We start from the raw sequence: 20,499 nt of genomic DNA, 5'->3' as shown, positions 1-20,499 counted from the left end.
ACAGTTGGCAAGGTTGTGTCTTCCTGGAGAAGTTTGCTCCTTTTTACCTTTAGGTTCTATTTCATTACAGTGTCTTTTATTCTTTTTAATATCCTTTAATTAGCTGCTCAGAAGCCTTTTTAAGTATGTGAAATAAGTATTATAATGTATGAATGTCAGCTAGGAGTCTCAATTTCTGCAGGTATTTTTGCATTCATAATCATATATATTTTTTACCTGTCATGAAGTACCGCTTGTTATTTGCAGGTAAAAGTTCACAATTAGAAGAACTGGGGTTTACCTCATCTAAAACCCTAGTCTTAGATTATTTTATACTTCACCTGTTTTTCCTTTGGCTTGTTGGTTTTACATATCTCATCAAATGTACTTGTTCAGAGACGCTTGGCAATCCTGCGAGTCTTTAAACTGTCTGTCACTTATTGGAGACTATGCCAACAAAAATAAAAGTTAATATACTTCTCTTCGAACCTGTGTACATTCTGAAGGCAATTAAGTAAATTAACTTGTTCCAATAAATACAGACAGTTCTTTGTTTTAATATTAAAATGCTCACAGAGTATGTGACTTCATATTATTGGGATGTACATCTCTCTATAAACTCTTATCAGCATTCCTTAATCTCTTAAATGAGGAAATACAGCCAGTCTAATTCACAATCTCCATTTTCTTGTTTAAATCTCCACTTTTTGTAAACCTGTACATGGGGATAACACACCTCAGGATAATCAATCAACCCACAACAATAAGTGTAGATGACTTTCTCTCTAAAACTAAGCTACATAGCAAAGCTCTTCATAGAAAACGTACACTGTGGAATTTCAAACAGCTAACAGCATTTGCTGCGCCGATATATCCAGTGACCAGCACTGCCTGAAAAGCGTGCCATTATTCACACCAACTGACCGTATTAGGACAACTTGAGTAAGGAAACGAAAGGACGTGGCACACAAAATACTGAGAATCATGACACTCATACAACTCGCCTACAGACAGGGATCAGGTAAACCCCATGTTTCAAGCACAGCATAATCCTGGGCTGTGCAAGGCTTGGCTTACAAAGCCATTTGTTTAGCTTGCCAGCTGGCTAAGAAACAGAAGCCCTGTGCGGCTTGCCACCTCGGGGGGGAGAATATGTGAAAACCTGGCTGGTCATCCAGCCACTTAGCTTTGGCGGACTGACAAACTGGCACAGCATGAGGACAGGGGAAACAAATGGGACGTATGAATTCAGGTGTGAGAAGAGACGAGACACTGAACAAGGAGTAGGAAATGCTGCAGGCATTTGACTTGATGCTGATAAATGTAAACTTCCCGTTGCCTAATTCTTAACTAGCACCAGAACCTTTGTGGAGCCCAAGATCCTAGATTTCATATGGATACATTTTTCCTGAAGGTCCCATCTGCTACCGCACTTGTGTTTACCGCAATGAACAAAAAATGGGGTCTTAGATAATTTCCTTAAATGTTGAGACGTTCACAATTTAAGTTAAACATTCATTCAACAGTCTGAACAAATACTAGTTTATCTTTACTGTGTCTGTTGTTTGGATTGTAAGAAAAGACCTATTATATCAGCCAGTCTAACTTTCTGTACACCACAACATTTTCCACGTAATTAAAAACTATCTGTCAGAAAGCTAAGCTACCAACCTTTTGTATATTTGGTTTTGGAAAAAAAAGATGCCAGTCCATTTTTATTTGTAATCAACAATGAACTGGGGGAAAAAAGGTATTTAAATTGCACTCTAGTAAGACAAAATAACTGGGTTTCTTTTGGGCTGACACATCAGTAATGTATATAAAAAAATAACAGTTTACCTCCTGTTAAGCCTCTCATTAAACTGCAATCCCCAATTTGTAGTAAAAGTCAGGTATGGAGCTCATCAGTGTACCAACAAAGTAGGTACATTTACATTTCAAAGATATTACATTTTATTTTACCTCACCAGAATAAAACAAACCACTGTTACTAGATTTTTAAATTATTTTAAACTCATGCCAATGTGCAATTTATGAAGCAGTTCTAGGCCAAAAAATACTGTTTTCCTAAAGGTGGTAAATAAATAATAATATGTATTCCTTTTAGAAGCTTGAGCTCTCAACACTTTCTGCAGAATTTCATCCAGACAACTTTTAAGACCATAAACACTCAAATACGACAGCTATGATTCCTTGCAGAACTGAATGACTATGGGAAATTATATACAAATCAATGGACTCGGTTGCCCACAATCCCCTACTCTGTTCAAAATCTTACCCCAGATGAATGACAATATTGAATGAACAACTTAGTCATACAATTCCAATTAATGGAGGGGTAGGGTTTGAAAATTCTCTCCAGGTGAAGATTTGTGTGATTCAGTTCCTAAAGACGCTGCAATCTTCAAAAGTCTGATTTCTACTTTATATATTTTATTTTTTTAATGATTATCCACTTCAGTAACACCTAGAATCACACAGGAACTAGGTTTCTCTGGCATCAGCATACTTCTGACTGGTCACTGCAGGTTTAACAGTTGCTAAGCAGAGAGGTTACTTCTGCAGAACAGAAACTACTCTCCTTTCGGCTTGTCCCCAACACAAGTAAAATTTTCTGAAATCTTGATTTAAAAAAATCCAAAACAGCTCAAGCACTCTTTGGATAGGGAATGTATGTAGCTTAACTCCTACAGGTAAACGAAGAGAAGATGTAAATGTTACAGCAACCAGAAGACTCAGAAGCTGTTTTAAATGCAGCGTGTGGAACCAGGGAGCCCCGAGCAGCCCCTTAGGGAAGATGTGAATCACCCAGCTGCATCAAGCAGTGAATCTGCTGGTGAGCCTCAACAAAACCGCCACATTATTTAGCAAATGACATTTTGTCCAGATCCTTCTTTTTATATACAAAATACAAATTATGCAATATCGTGGCTTTATCACTGAACTATTAAGCCTTAGACACACTAATTTAAAACTGATTTACTTACAAATAACCCATAAATTGAATTGAGGGCCAAGAAAATTGGAAGAAAAAGCACGGGGAGCAGTTGGAGCTCAGCCCATCTGCCCAGATCTTTGAGAGGGAGATGCACTCAAATCCAACATTCAGTGAAGTGGAGATGTGGTAGGAGAAGTGGCCTGCTATACAATTTAATTTAACAGTCTTTTTCTTTATTTGACTTTGGGGGTAAAAATTCTTACGAAAAAACTGACAATAGTGTTATTCTCCACATTAACATATTACATGGGGGGGCAAGGGGGCATGACCCAATTTTCATGTGCTCCCTGTTCGTTACTTTGGTAATATTTATACTCAAGTCACCAGATTCCTCTTCAGAGGCTAGTGACGATAAGTGAGCTGCCCTTAAAATGGGATTTACCACCCTTTCTTCTAAGTCTCACAATGGGCTGAGTGTCCTGATTTGCAAGTTGACCGAGTCTCCCATTTGCAGAAGTATACAGACCACAATTAGCTGTCAAGCTTTTTAGGTTTCTCCCCATCAGATGCCACCTTTTTTGCCTATAGTAAAACCTTGAATATGTCTTCACCATTAATCCAGCAAAACTTCTGAACTACTCTCCTTTCTATGACAGGGCAGTATTTCTAGAACGTTTAGTGAAAAACAAGCGCACATATTCAAAGCCAGAAACCTACTGAAATACAGTTCACAACGTTGTTTGATTCCTCTCCTGAAGTACGCCAGGCTGCTCAGCCATAGCACTTCTGCCATTAAGGTTTTTAAGTTGCTTGTCCCAGTTGTAACAGATACGCTGTAGAAATCAAGAATTTGATACACTGCCTTTGAGATTAAAATCCCCTCCAGTCTGAGATTTAAATAGAATTAGGCAGTTCATATTAAAGAACCACTAAATTAATACTAAAATATGCAGATAAACTCTTAGTTTATGAATTCTCCTTCTGCCATGGCACCATTTGAGTGATACACAACTATTTTCTAATACTTCATATTGCACTGTAGATGAGAGCTGTACTGTGTATCAGCATTTCAAAAAAGAACAACATAAAAGCTAAAATGAATGTTCTTTTAAAACCTGTCAGATTTCTACAGATATGAAATAATTTACTTGTAGTAGCACTTCAAGATAATGGCTTGGGAAAAAATATTATTATACTTATAAAATTTGCATATACATGGAGAGAGTCAGTAATGCTGAAATTAAACATGGTTGCGAAGAAGCTATACTCTTAGCGTTTGTTTTCTGACCTATGAGGATATCTTACATTGCTGGGCTACTGAAACCATCAACTTTAGTTCACCTCCATAGCAAGAACATGTTTTCCCAGTCCTAAAAAGACCCCAGAAATGATATAACTCTTGAATACATATAGGCCAGTTTTCCACATAACTGAAATAAAGTGCAGTTTACTGAAGGAAAGCAGAGGATTTCTTTTTGTCTGTATGCAATGTCTTTTGAAGGTAAAAACACACTCGTATGTAAAAAGAATAAAGTATGTAAAAAATAAATTACAATATGAAATAAGAATTTTGTGAAATCAAGAATTTGAAAACAGTGCGATAATTCAAACCAAACCAAGACAGAAAGATTGTGCACCAGCAGTTAGTTCCTTCAGGATACAATCCTAGCCTTGGTTTCATTTGGGTTTATTCTTTCACAGAGAGATTGTAATAATTCAAAATGAGAAAACACACAGGATATTCAAAAAATTCAGAGATTTTTATTACTTTGACTCTACCAGAAACATCTTGTCAAGTATCTGCACCTCGTTCAATGAATCTGACTTGGGGTGGTTTTGTTCATGCCACTTAGCTTTAAATGAATCTTAATTTCTTTCTCTTGTGTAATAGCATGGGCCCAAAGGAACATATTAAATCTTCCATTACTGCCTGCTGGCAAAGAACTAGCAAATGAGACTCATTTTACAAGTATAGCCCATTTTACACATGCTGTTAGCTGAACAGAAGTACTGAAATGTGCTTAATTCTTGCATAGAGGGTTAAGAAAGGCAGGAAAGGTAAATCCAAATGTTTTCCCCACACCTTCACGTGTTAACAACCTCCAGCTGTTTTAGCCCAGATCAGGACTAAAACAAAATTATTTGTGATGAACTTCTACATTTCAAACCCAAAATAGAATACTGAAGGAGAAACTGTTTCCTTATGCCTAATTTTTAAGGAAATACAGTATCAAATTTCCTCTCCTCTCCTTTGTCCTCATCTGGTGACTCATTCTGGGCAGGTGAATAAGGAACACTGGCTATGGCTCAAAGACTATATTCCTAGGTTAATAAATATAGTCATTTAACAGTTCCTGACACTGAGCACTGCATGTGTTCCTCCGAATTTCGAGCAGTCACTGCTGTTCTATGGTACGAGAGACAAATCCAGGGTATCAGATTCGAGTCATGCTTAGCCATTCTGGACTTGATCAACTAGACCTCTTTTCAGCTCTATTTTCTTTAATTGCGGTGCCTGTCCCTTTCTTTAGCTATTCAGTTTAGCAAATGTTACAGTATACACAGTACTGTGAAAAGTTATTGATCTGGTGCATTTGGGACTACATACTATTTAAAAATATTTCTAGTAATTCTCTAACATCAAATAGTTATGGATATTTAGTACTGAAACCTATAGCCAAAATTGTCAAAGGCCTTTTACACAGGAAAGTACAATTTTCCATCTTGCTATCCTGTAACATCCCTAGATGTTTCAACTCAATGACTTAAAATGGTCTCTCAATTTTCCTGAAATGTGAGTGGCTGCCATACTAGATATGCCATATCAACATATAACCCAGTCTGATTTAAACCAAAAACTGGGCTGTGAAGGGTAAACACAGAAATGACATTAACACTCTGGAGTATTACAGCTCTTACAAGACTACAATTGCTGACAATTTGTTACTGTACACAGAAAGGATTTTTGTCATTATCCAAGCACAGTAATCACGGTATTTTACTGGAAAAAGAAGGTGTGTGTGTATGATTTATGCTCAGTTGACAAGAGACTTGGAAAATCCCATTAATATAAGAATTCCCCTAGGCAAGTCACGATTTTGTGGAAAATCTGCTACTAGCTGCGAATAGCTGTCTTTTGAAACCTGCTCCAAAACCAATGTCACACAAAATACAGAATCAAAACTTCCTTAGCTTAATTTTGCTATTAGTGGAATTTCTACATCGGTAACTAAACACAGCTTGAGACCATGCTCCTGGTTTGACACTTCATTTTTCCTGAATGACACACAACTCTTCTACCTAGACATTCATAACTGAAACAGCTTTCTATACTTTAAAATTTGATCCCACAAGTAATCCAAAGTTATTTTTCATGACAGGATGTTGCTCTGCTTTCTAGGTCTTAGTCATATAGTCTAGAATACCCTAAAACTGTTTGGGGTTACAAGACCTTTCATAGTTCCACCTGTAACCAACAGATCAAGGAAGGCAAAAAAGCTTCATAGCATTTACATATTAGGTGGGCAATGTTCCTGTAGTCATCACAAAGCCCACGCATCATCGTTCAAATCCTGCAAAAATTCTATCTTATGGGCGTGAGCCCTACCCTACTGACTTTCGGAAGTACTTGTTTTCTCAGTGCTAACCGGTATTTATAGTACTTAAAGCTATTTATGAAGAATCCCAGGGAATATATAGCATCAATAAATGGAGCTATACAACCATAACTTCATACAGAAAGTAAGATGGTAACAAGTTACATGTAAAAACCCTACTTGGACAAATGGTTACATCCCACAGAAATTAGTAGGAAGGTTAAAAAAAAGAGTAAGGACTTATCTCCAAGCATTCACATAATATATAATATTAGTAATATTATTAACACTAACGCATAATACTACTGAAGTGCCACATACTCCTGTAGCAGTTTTTATGTAAATTCATTGGTAATGGTATTGTTCAGTAACCATGAAAATGCTGAGTTCAGAAAGCTGCTCAAGGCTATAAAAGAAACCTGTAGCAGAAATAGAAATGGATGTCTTTCTCATGATGCTTTGCTCTGTGTTCTTATAAATATAATTTAAACTATTATTATTTCCATTTCATGTATCAGTGGTGTCTGAGTGACAAAATAAGAAATTTTCAATGCAGGAATTAACTTACATTCCTCTTCCTTTGGATCAAGCTGTGTAACACTGACAGATAAGCGATCTACACGTTCTTGTAAAGAGTTGACTCTAAATGAGAAACTGTGTGCTTCATTGAAAAGTTCACCAAATATATCTTCAGCATATTTACCTGAAATACAAAATAAAAAAATAAAAATTCAAGCATACCACAAGACAGCCAAATGAGTTTGCCTTGAAAAAAAATTTCTGTTTTAAGTAAGTAAATCTAAGGTGCATGAGTATCACTTCTAACAACTGTACTTACAGAGATCATTAAGAATGCTTCAGAAAAGTTAGTAAAAGTTAAATTTGTAATTTATTTATCAGAAATTAAATTATTTAATACCTTACAGGAGAGATATTCAGCTGGTATAAATTGATTTAACTATGCTGATATGCAAGGAAGTAGACTGATTAATTTCTCAGACATGTATAAAAGGATGATTTCCAGCATCTGAAGCTGCTCCTGTATGAGCAATAACTAATCTTTCCAAGTGAAATTTATCTCAACATTTCTCAAAATGAAGCACATCTTCCACTCCTACTGTACAGAGGACCTTTCAAAAACAGAAGATCAGATATTTACATACAGGTTAATTAGAACTACCCTATTCAAAAATATACACTAAAATAATAAATCCCACTCCAAAGGATCAAAATTCTAGTAACTGACCAATCTATACTGAAGTAAAAGAACCACCTCCTTTGTTCACTTCAATGGACATTACACATTTAGCCAAACAGAGCAGGAGGTTCGAGTATCGTGAGAAAAGGATCAGTAACGAGTTCCTTTTCTACAGACAGAATACTCCATATAGTGCTTCTAATGCCCCCCAGACTCAATTTGAATAGTCTGCCAATGCCACTGAAAAAAACTACCAGACTGCCTAGCAAAATTTGTAGCCACATTTCTGAAATACCACATGACAGCTTTAAAAAATTTCTACCATACTGTGCATATGTAATTTGTTGACTATTTGTGCACTTACTCTGGTTTTGGAAGTATAAATCTCACAAATTTCCAACTACCTGGTTTGCAAACAAGTTCTGACAGGTACAATAGGAAATGATAGTTATGAAAATTTTGCCTTTGGTAAACAATACATCTGGAAGTATACATAAAAATGAGGACATTTTTAGATAAACACATGAAAAGGACAAAAAGTAAATCCCTACAGGTACTGTGGAAACTTCTTAAAGATACTACGTAGTAAGCACAAGGCCAGCCTGTACCATTTATTAAGACAGGTAATGGCAATAGAAAACCAGCATGACTATAAACAACAGAATATAAAAAGGGATATCAGAAAAATATACAGATGAAGAAAATAGAAAGGATCATAAATTCTAGCATATTAAACATAAAACTAGCCTGAGGAACAACTAGCAAACTAATAATAAATATTCCTTTAAAGATGGGAGGAACAAGAAAGTCTGCCAGGGAGTCTGTAAAGCCAACTGGTAATGAAAGTATAAAGGAGTACTCAGAGAAGACAAGACCCCTGCAGACAAGCTACTTGGACATTTTCCACTGTTGTTCAATGAAAGGAACTGGATACACCCTCATTCCAGAACTCTTCTTTGTGGGAGGCTCAAACAAACTGAAGGCACTATGTAAAAATTACAAAACTAAATCAACAAAATGACCAGTAAAGCATTAGAATCATAGAATCATTTAGGTTGGAAAAGACCTTTAAGATCATCAAGTCCAACCATTAACTTAGCACTGCCAAGTCCACCACTAAACCATGTCCCTAAGCACCCTATCGGCAGTGTCTTTTAAATGCCTCCAGGGATGGAGACTCAACCACTTCCCTGGGCAGCCCGTTCCAATTCTTAACAACCATTCTGGCGAAGAAATATTTCCTAATGTCCAATCTAAACCTTCCCTGGTGCAACTTGAGGCCGTTTCCCCTCATCCTATCACCCGTTATCAGGGAGAAGAACCCGACCCCCACCTGGCTACCCCCTCCTGTCAGGCAGTTGTAGAGGGCGATAAGGTCTCCCCTCAGCCTCCTTTTCTCCAGGCTGAACAACCCCAGTTCCCTCAGCCACTCCTCAAAAGACTTGTGCTCCAGACCCCTCACCAGCTTTGCTGCTCTCCCCTGCACATGTTCCAGCAACGCAACGTCTTCCCTGCAGTGAGGGGCCTAAAACTGAACACAGTATTCGAGGTGCGGCCTCACCAGTGCCGGGTAAAGGGGGACCATGCTACTCCTGCTGGCTACACTATTTCTAATACAAGCCAGGATGCTATTGGCCTTCTTGGCCACCTGGGCACACTGATGACTGTTGACCAGCACCTAGATATAAAAGAAGTCCTGCAACAATCGCTTTGGTGCTCATTTTGTTGTTAATATATTTATACAAACATTTTTTATTGTCACAGAGTTGGCCAATTTAAGTTCTAGTTGGGCTTTAGCCCTTCTAATTTTCTCTCTGCATGACCTCGTAACATCCATGTAGTCCTCCTGAGATGCCTGCCCCTTCTTCCGAAGCTCATAGTCTTTCCTCTTTTTTTCTGAGATCCAGCCAAAGCTCTCTGTTCAGCCAGGCCGGTCTTCTTCCCCGCCGGCTCATCTTTCTACTCATGGGGATGGTCTGCACCTTTAAGACTTCCTTTTTGAACTTTTTTCTGAGATCCAGCCAAAGCTTGCCCTTTAGGACTGCCTTCCAAGGGACTCTGTCAACCAGGCTCCTAAACAGGCCAAAGTCTGTCCTCTGGAAGTCCAAGGTAGCAGTTCTGTTAACCCCTCTTCCTTACTTCTCCAAGAATCAAAAACTCTATCATTTCATGATCGCTGTGCCCAAGACAGCCTCCAGCCGTCACATCACCCACAAGTCCTTCTCTGTTCCCAAACAACAGCTCCAGTGAAGTGCCTCCCATAGTTTGGCTCACTCACCAGCTGTGTCAGGAAGTTAACCTGCACACACTCCAGGAACCTCCTGGACTGTTTGCTCTCTGCTGTATTGTATTTCCAGCAGACATCTGGTAAGCTGAAGTCCCCCACAAGAACAAGGGCTAATGATCATGAGACTTCTAGCTGCTCTATATTTCATCTGCCTCTTCATGCTGTTTGGGTGGTCTATCCACCATAATATCTGCCTTCTTGGCCTTCCCCCTAATTCTTCCCCATAAACACACAATCACCATCATTAGGCTCTAGACAGTCAAAACATTCCCTAATATACAGGGCTACCCTATTGCCTCTCCTTCCTTGCCTATTCCTTCTGAAGAGTTTATAGCCATCCATTGCAGCACTCCAGTTGTGCAAGTCATCCCACCACATTTCTGTGACTGTAACTGTATCATAGTTTTCCTGCTGCACAATGGCTTCCAGCTTTTCCTGTTTGTTGCACATGCTGCGTACATCGGTTTAGATGCACTTCAGTTGGGCTATTGATCCCGCCACCTTAGGAGAAGCCCTAATTCCTATGTGACCATATTCAGGCTCTTCCGGGGTTTCTAACACATCAATAACCCTTGCATCTTTGCTGCTGCATGGATCCTCATCCGCTACCTCCACTGAGACAGTAGACTGAAGGATCTCACTAGCGCACTGTCCCTCATTAGTATGTCATTAGTAACAATTTGTAAATCTCCTTAATGCACACTGAAAGGTGGAAAGCACAACAGTAAGGTTCAAAAATTATTCCATGGAACATCTTGAGAGCTACAGACCTGTAAAAGCCTGGCATCCAGACAAATTGGTATAAATCATTGTGAAGAACTGAATGAGCAGACACCTGGATGACTTGTTAGAGAAGAGACAACACAGCTTTTGTAAAGTGAAATGTCTGAAGGGTTTATAAGCACATGGATGGAGAGCTATGATCTAGTTAGATTTCCAAGAGAGTTTTGAAAGTCATTAATCAAAGCTTTTTAGAAGAACTTAACAAATGGGGTATAACAAAGAAACGACATGGCACGGATAAAATAATTCCTCAAAAGGTACAAAACAGAGGATAGGAGTAAATCACCAGTCTTCACAGTTGAGAAAGGTGAGTTTTCATGGGTTTCTGTACTGGGACCTATGCTATTCAAGGTATCTGTAAATGACCTGAAAAAAGTGAGATTAACGTTTGCCAACCATAGTCAACAAAGTCATAGAAAAGAAACACACCGAGCATTAGTAAATATGCAGAAACCCCAGCTGGTTGAAGAGGCTTCCACACTGGAAAGAGTTAGAGGCTGGGAGACTAGTAGGAGAATTGTACATGCTTGCCTTGCTCTCATTCTTGGAGCATCTGCTATCAGCCACAGTGAGCAGCAGGTGAAAGGTGCAACCATTCTTAGAACCTTTGCATTTAAGTACCAGTCCCCAGTAAAATAGAGATGGAAAGTTCGTAAAGTCAACTTAGCTGGCAATGCACCTAACATAAGACTTTCTAATACATATCTTGAAACTCTGAAAAGTTAATGTTCTTTAACCTGTATCTGAAGCAAGAGAAATTACTTTAAAATGTCATCCATTAAGAACAAGATTACTAAATTTTTAATATACATTCACTACAAATTCAATGTATTTCAGATAATATATTCAGATATACTATTCATTTTAATTAAGAAAACTCACGTAATATTCAGAGACATGCAAATTAAAATTAAAATCAAGTGTAAAATCTCATGTGTAGAATAAAAAGTAAATTGCAGGGCCCTAAAATCCAACAACTTCCCTTTTATAGATGTGTTTTAAGGCTACAGTTTGTCTTATCTATATCATTGCATCAGGCTTACAATTCATCTGACTCATTAACAAGCTCCAGTTGCAAATAATCTGTCTCAAAAATCTTTTCATTATGTTGCGTGCAGCCACAAACATATTTGCAAGGAATAATCTGCCTATGCTTATGAACACTAATTCTCAAATGGGAAATACATTAAAAAAAACCCTGTCATGTTTGAAGTGGTATGCCAACCATAATGTCTCTACCTACATGCCTGTTGGCAGTCTCTTTATTAGTTTGAAGTATATTTAACTAAATGCTTTTTCAAAGCAAAATGTTTGCTTTTAGTGAAATGTACACCTTCCGTTCAAAAGAATACTGTGTGGATGTATATATGTATACATTTATAATCCAGTATTTGTTTACGTTGCCATCTCTTTGCATATTCCATATGAATATATCTTCAATTTTGAATGGATTACAAAAGACACAGATTACAGGGGATAACACTGAACAAAGTGTCACAAAGACTCAAATAGATTTTAGGAGAAAAAAATACATGAGTAAACAAACCTGATCTTATTCCACTTAATTAAGGAATCAAAATTAATTCAGTTAACACAGAATGAAAATTCCGAAGTATTAAGTCATATTCCCTCCAATATTACCAGCTATTCTTCTCAGTCCATCATACTGGCATTTATTTTTATTAACAGAGCACAAGTTTTTTTCATTTAAATAAAATGGTATTATTCACATTATTCTTTTCACAACTTTTTTCTAGTCTCAAAGGGCTGTATTCACAATTAAACCTTCAGTAACAAGGGGATACGGGAATGCAGCTCCCTCTGGTGTTGGTCAATGTCGTTTTCTGTGACAGCCAGCTAAAATGTCTCGGAAGCGATGTGTAGTCCCTTCCTCCCCCTAAGAACATGCATGTGTTTTGATAGCCTTTTTTGAACAATTATTCTCCTGACATTTAAAACAGACCTATGAGCTGAAAACAGAATACTAGCTAGTAGCTAATAGCTGGAAATAGAGTAATACTGGTCACTACCTTCCTACCACCAAAACATGTATCATCCAACTCCTGTTCGTTACTGTGGCAGTCAGTGTACAATGTCTTATAAAATCCAAAAAGCAACTGAACAGTGCTACAGTTCTTCTCTTTCACTGTTTTTTTCTCTTAATTTATCTCCTGATTTTCTCCCATAATTTCTTAAACATTTGTCCGGCACTGGCTTCTGTACACAAATGAATAATTTCTAACTATCCAATCCACTAATATGAAGGGATACTAAGGTAAAATAAATGTTATTTTTGTCTTGTTCTGGGGGACTGGGTATATATCAGATGAACTGAAGTCGGGTGGGTGAGCGAGTGGCTATGTGGTGCTTAGTTGCTGGCTGCGGCTAAACCACGGCAAACTACAATCACAACATAAGGCTCTGAACCTTATTTCAAGCTAATTAAACAAAGCATGGCAAATAGATGTCTTCTAAGCCTTACATACTGTGTTGCACGAATTCCTAGAACCACACTAACATGCTGCAGGATTGGGGCATAAATTAGCAGTTCCCTCAAAACCCTTAAATTCACCTGAACTACGGCATTCTCTATGCTGCAAACCTTAAGGAAACGGCATTTAAATGAATCATTTTACAACACTAGATCAGTTCCCATCAGATTTAGTTACAGGCTCTCAGACAAGGAGTGGGACACGAGTCCTGAAGCAGGACTTGTAGAAGAAGCCACTTCTTTACTATCCATCTGCATTTTCAAAGAAAAAGAGTTCCAAACCCTTCAGCTGAATCTATAGCTGAAACAGCATCCCACAGATGGGTTATGGCATCAGCAGCCTCTAGGAACCATGGTCTAAATTTTAAGCAGCTATCTAGATAAATAAATTGAGCACCTAAAGTGCTCAATGCCATAAACCAGCATCATTTTTGGAAATTTCAGAAGATGACTGGTGAATGTCAGGTCAATGCAAGATGCACCAAGCAGGACAATCAAAATGAAACAATTGTTCAATGTTGCCAAAAGCATTAATCTTAATTAATTCAGCCTTAACTAAAGGCTAAATTAATTGGGGGGGGGAGGGGGGGGAAGATTAACATGTGCACAAACAAAACCTAATCCAACACACTTATCACTGGAATTAAAATATAAAAATACTTAATGTATTAAATATGTCACCACATTATTAAATGCCATGTATAATGAGGTCTTATGTCACTACATTTAATATTATTAAATGTTATTTTAATATTAAAATTGTAAAAATGTTGATATGTTGAAATATACAAACCTCAAAATACTATTACAGTTTAAAAATATAGGTTTGGCAATTTGTGGGTTTTTTAAAAAGATGGAGAAATTGATAAAATATCAGAAAGAATAAGCTAAGAATTCAGTCTGTTAGCCACCTATATGTTATCATTCCTTGATTTCTATTATTTCAGTCCCATTCACACACTAAACAATATTTTTGCCCAGTACATTTTCTAAAAACATAAAAGCATAGAACAAAAGCAGCCGTAAAACCTGTCTCGTCCTACTGCACAATCCCTTCCCAATATACTTACACCACGTAAAATTACATTATTCACTACTGAATAGTTCCTTCCTACACAATATGGTGTGCATATTAGAAAATATTCTTTCAGGATAATTAGTTACCACAAAAGCCAGCAACAATATATAACCAGGGTCCCCTTATAAAGGAAAACAAGAAAGTTATTCTATCAATACATTTTTCCACCTCCATTAATTCTGACACATAATTTAACATATTCAATTGCTTGTTAATTTAGCTTCAGATCTTCATTACATTAATTTTACTTAATTGAATGTTTTAGCAAAAATCAAGTTATATCTGCGTTTCACTTGAAACACTAGACTTCTTTCTCATCAGGACCATTTCAATCTCACAGCTCAGTGGCTAGGAGACAGACTAAAAGCTAGGAGACTCAACTGTCTCCCAGGCTTGGAGATAAGAACCTTGGAAGATCCTTGAGAACTTCAGTGGCTATGGCTGAGCAAGCTCTGAAAAATGATGTACTATATATAGTTCAGCGATGCTAATTAGGAACCTATAATTATGAAGGTGTAAGGGAAGTCCACAAGGACTGGATTTAAGGATTGTAACAGGAATATTGGAGTACTGAAGAGACAACTTGCTTCCTTTAGCCAGCAAAACTGAACGAGGCATTTATCAGACAACCTGACCAGGGTAGCAAAAGTATCAAACAAACTCTGTTAAAGACCATCTCTGGAGCAGGTCTGATGCTTCTGGTTGGCATCCAAGAAGAAAAAGCCAGCCTTCAAAAATCTCCAGTCATGGAGGTCCAAGATATTTATCTCCCACTGAGGACACCACCAAGTAAACTGGCTGAGAGTATCCATTAGGTATTCAGAAATCTGTGAAAGAGACTGCTGAGAGCTGAACCTGATGTTGAAGGCATCAGTCCTAAAGATCATTTCACAGGGAAGCCTTGCTCTTCCTTTCCTTTTTTAATATGACCCGAATTCACTGTTCTATGTAGGCAAGGAATTAATGACAGGTAGGACTTTTTTCTACTAACATGTAGTTGTTTTCAATGAGAAATTACTGACGGTTTGCTCATCCCATCATTATCATTCGAGGTGAACATGAAACAGCATCACATTGCCAATATTGCCACTGCTGGGGAGACAACATCAAGAAATTAGAGGTCTTTTGAGAGGATAGGGGTCTCTGAAAAGCTGAGTGAGCCTTTAGCTTTCAAGTCCATCAGTTCCCTTACGCCATGTGCATAGAAACACTTTCTCTAGTGTTCCCTGGCAATCATAGTAATAACAAAGAAAGAGGGTTGACTAATGAAGAAAATCCACAGAGAATATTGAATATGCTTGTGAGCACAGTGAGAGGGAGGATTTCCAGGGCAGAACCTGCTGCAGGGATTCTGCTGGTTCTGGAATACTGACTGAAGCTCTAGCTGCAGATCTGCAGAGACCTGCCTCCAGTCATGCAACATGCAGGGGCCTCACCATGTGCCAAAAATGTTGTCCAGACAGGATGAAAAGAGAGAGGCTGGTCTTTGAGCTGAAGAGGCCTGGTTCTAAAGATTAGATGCAGTCCAGACACCTTGCAGGTAAGTATTCCTGGAGCAACATTTCTCACTTATTGAATGCTAACACCTTAAGCCATGGCAAACTGAAGGTTTTCCTGAGGTGAGAAAATGTCTCTCACAAGGTGACCAGTGTTTACAACACCCTATGTGATGGCATGGTAAGCAAAAAATAAGGAAGAAAAGTTAAAAGCATCTGAGAGGGGAAAAAAGTGGGGAGAAATAATATGCTTAGAAGTCAGGGTTTCAATCCTGAAAAATAACAAATAAGGGGTGAGGAAAAGAAACAACTAACTAGGAGAACACAGTAAAAATGGAAAGTAGTTTAAAGAAAAGATAGGAAGAGGAGAAAGGCTACTGAAGGCTCAATGTTAATTGGAAATTGTTTTCACTAGTATAAAAGGCACTCCAACTTAGCAAACAGAGTTATGCAGCATTCTATTTCTTTATGAAGAGGTAGAAGAAAAAAAAGGGAAATGACATCTTGCTATGATTGAATAAAAGTTCTGGTTGGAATGCCTGCAATATAAATATTCATTAAAGGAACATACACAAAAGGAGAAATGTTCTCCTCCCGAGATGGAGGTGTCAGACCGGGGCCAAGAACAAACCTCATCAGTTAGGTTTCTTATGTGGCACTGAGATTCTGTGTACAGGGAACAGCTGAATAAAAGATAAAACAAGATTGATCAATAGCTGTGAACAAAATTAGGAGGTTACATGAGAACTATGGATCCATCTTCTAACAATGGCACAGCTGCACAGTGCTCTCAGCTGTGTTTCATGTATGCTGGAATGCTATAGCCTGACATACACCAAAATCTACCAACTCGGGCAGTACTGGAGTACTAATTTATCTGCAATATTGCTGAAAAAAAACCAAACAGGTAAGCACTTCTCTTCTCCAAAGCAGATGCAGTCAGAAAGCAAGAAATACAGGCAAGAATGGCTAGGCTCTTGCTGCTGTCCAGAGAGCTTCTGTTGCCACAGTGCTAAGAAAAGCTGTCAGAAGACAGATCCTTTTATGAAGTTAGAGAAGACTGGGAATAGACAGGGGAAAAAAATTACTTACTGGCAATTTTCTATGTTGTATCAAGACAGACTGATGTGTTTTCATGCTCCAGGGAGAAAGGCAAGGACTATCACTCAAAGCAGAAATAAATATTTCGTCTTTTCATCTCTTCTTCTTTTAAAGGTCAAAAAATTTCTCAAACTGAACAATTAAAAGCAACACATCAAATAAACTATGAAAGGATTGAGAATTTGTATGGAGACACATAGCAGCTATTGCTGACATACTGATGTAAAGCTCTTTTCATTTTATATTAAAACACAGGAAAACAGAATCCCTGTAATTTAATAGGTATTGTTTCTGTAGGCATGTCCTACTTACATATAGTATCCAAGATCATAGAAACACAGTCCTGTTCAGGTTGAAGGGACCCCCAGAAGATACCTAGTCCAACACCCTGCTCAAAGCAGATCCAGTTAGATCCAAGAATGGAGATCTAACAACATACATGACAAAACTCTACACTTAGATTTTCTAAAGAATGGTTTTGGGTATCATTTAGAAGTACTGGAGGCTCTAATTCCATCACAGTGCTCTTTGTCCATATCATCTCAGAAGAAAGGTTAAGAATGGTTGGTCTTGAGAGTCATAATGGCAGGAGATTAATCCTCTATTTGAGAGCCAGTAACTGAAAAATCTTAGAGGCAGAAATGACTACGTGCTAATCAGCTCAAAGACTATTCATTCACATTTGCATAAGTTTACCGTCAAAAGCAAAAGCAGCTTTAGTTTAAGTGAAATGACACCCTAACAGAATGCTCAGTTTCCCCTCTAAGTGTGAAGCCTCCTTTCGTCTACAACGTAAAGGCTGATTCTCAAACGTACACATTATCCACAGAAAACAAAGAGGGAAGGACCGCAGAGAAGCTGGTTGCCAGGGGACTGCTGCGAAACCATGCCTGCTGGCTGTGACTCACAGGCCACTACTAAAATTTATCCGCATGTCAGCAGGCCTCGCTGTACACCAGTAACAGTGACACACCAAGGGAGGACTGATTATTTGGGTTTAAGCACGAGGGACAGAATTCCTATGCCAGAACTCCCAAATCTTTTTTAATTTGTATTGCCAGTAGCACAAACAGGCAGAAAAACTGTAAGAATTCTGGAAAAAAATACTTTCACAGGTACTCATCCCTTTGTAACACAACCTCCATTTTTATAGAGCAATACTTAATGTTGCTGAGCAATAAGGATTATTTTGCAAAACATTTAATTGTAGGAAAAAATGGGGTGGGTTTTTTGGTGAAAACATGCAGTATGAACAAAAAACTTACTTCAGCTGGTATAAACACTGCCCATATAAAACCTACAAATACCGTGATGCTATTTGGATGGAAGAACAAAAGACTGAAGTAACAGGTCCTGCTCATCAGTGTTGAACTTAAAATTCTGAATGACCTATTCTGGGCTTGCTGTTGCAGAGTAAACTAGTGCATTTTCCCTCCTCTTTTACCTTCCTTGTCATTCCAACATTGCATGCCTTTTTGACCACTAGTGAGCCACAAGTTCATGACAGAAACTCCTCTCACGTGAAAGCAGCTAATTTAGGGCTCATCCCTACGTATGCACACTTCATAGAACCACATTCCTTTTACAGAAAAGGAGTTTACCTAATTACAGTTACATTCCCTTGAAGGCGTCTCTGTAACTGTGCTATACATTAGGCAAACCATATAACAAATGTGGGAGCATTTAATGGATATTCTTCAATAATTTTTTTTTCCCCTTCATTGAGGTCTTTCTGTTCTGGTATTGCTTCATCCTGACCTCTTCCTGAGCAGTTGTATACACAATGTCAGGCATAAGCTCTGTATACCAAGAAAACATAGCAAAGGCAGCTGAATCTCAATAGATAAGCACTGAGACCATGATGTTGAGTTAGAAGTTGGTGTTCTTTAAAATTGAAAAACCAAGTTATTTGGGGTTTTTTTAAGGTCAAATGAAACTTCCAAATGAAAAGATCAAATGTAAATTTGGCATGCCACCTATGAAAGGAAATTCCCCTAGATGGAGTATATAATAAAATAAAAATTTTTAAAACAAGCAAACTAAAAAACAAGCAAAACTAAAATAAATGAATACAGTATTAGTAAGAGTGACACGAGCAGCTAGTCTGAGAAGGGCTTTTGGCAGAATGAAGCAAGACCACAGATGGTGATCATAAACTGCATATTAATCTGATATGCTCTTGGTTCACTGAAAAGGATTTAAACAGTTAAGTTATTTTCCTTGCTGTTGCAGCATCTATACTAATAATGTTCATTTTTATGTGCTGTAAGCATTCCTGTCTCAATTGCATAATTCAATGTCCTCAATTAGAGTCTTCAACCTAATAGAACCCTAACAGCTTTGAAAGGCTGCCAAAACACAGTCACCATACAGTACACCATCAAACCAATAACTAAATCAATCTAATTAACAAATTAGGCTACATCACCTATGACCCTAAGATACTGATGGAGCTGAAAGGCTTTTCACATTGTAGATGGATACACACGCATATTTTAATATTTAAAGTGTTGGTAGTCTTACTAATGTCCTAGTGGTTAAAAAGCACCTGTAGTACTGGAAATTCAAAATGCTATCATGCTGCTTCATCTGACAACTTTTTAAAATGGCTGTAACTTAAAGAAGAAACAACCCAAAACCCAGCCTTTTCAGAAAAACTTCGGAGTTCCAGAGCTTGAGAAGTACTCATTCCTCTCAAATGCACGAAGGGAAAAATTGTTGGCAGAAGGGAGAAGGAAGAAAAATCTTTAGCTGTTTGAAATACTATGTAATAATTACATTTCTGGGTTTATTATTTTAAGAGGCAACTGCTTTTTTTTCTGAATGACCACAACATGACCAAGAGTTTTAGTTAAGAGAATTAAGCAACCAGTGATATATTCCTCATTATGTCATATGCCCTACTCGAGAATTGCTCTAAGGTTAGCAATTACTGATTTCATTAACTACCAGATACCTTCTTCTGTCACGTTCCACTGGTAACTGAAATATATGGCTGAACAGTTTTAAGATGTGCTGCTGGAAAAATTCCTAGCTTTCTTTCACAGAAGTCCATGCTAGTCACTAGCCACAAAAGGAGTATATTCAAGGCTCAGGGAATTTGAAAAGGTGTTCCTACTTCAACCACAAAAACTATCACTGTAAAATACATTAGTTCTAAATGCAGCTATTAGGACAAAGTACTTACTTAGGCTACTCAGTTGTCTGATTATATTTGCCAAGGAGATATTGGTGACACATTCCAATTCATTCTTGATACCTCGGGGCAGAGCTGTGTGGCATAGGTGCCTGGGGTCTATGTTTCTTTTTACCAGCGGCATTCTGAAATGTATCAGAGGACCAGCAAACCTGTAACGAAAGGAGACAAAATAATGTTTTAAGTTTAATTATATTTTGAAACTCAAATGATGTCTAAAGTGAAATTGACCAATCCTAACAAGATCGAAATACCTCCACAGTACTGATGGAATTCATTGCTCTGTGAGTACATAAATATTTTCTTCTTTGCCCAGTTTCATTCTCTCTCTTTAAACCTTTACCTGACTCATGCCA

The 20,499-nt window shown here is 37.8% G+C and overlaps 1 protein-coding gene across 1 annotated transcript in view; it reads right to left on the bottom strand.

Annotated features, from left to right (window-relative positions):
• Nucleotides 1-20,267, bottom strand: part of WASF1 (WASP family member 1) — a 29,220-nt gene extending 8,953 nt beyond the window's left edge. Inside the window, 2 exon segments of the mRNA XM_009644741.2 lie at nucleotides 7,082-7,216; nucleotides 20,135-20,267. Of these exon segments, the coding sequence (XP_009643036.2) occupies nucleotides 7,082-7,216; nucleotides 20,135-20,267 (268 nt within the window).
• Nucleotides 20,268-20,499: the final 232 nt, after the last annotated feature.

Source organism: Egretta garzetta, unplaced genomic scaffold (assembly GCF_000687185.1).
Source record: "Egretta garzetta isolate BGI_Z169 unplaced genomic scaffold, ASM68718v1 scaffold138, whole genome shotgun sequence".
Lineage (NCBI taxonomy): Eukaryota > Metazoa > Chordata > Aves > Pelecaniformes > Ardeidae > Egretta > Egretta garzetta.
This window is presented reverse-complemented; position numbering and strand designations above follow the sequence as displayed.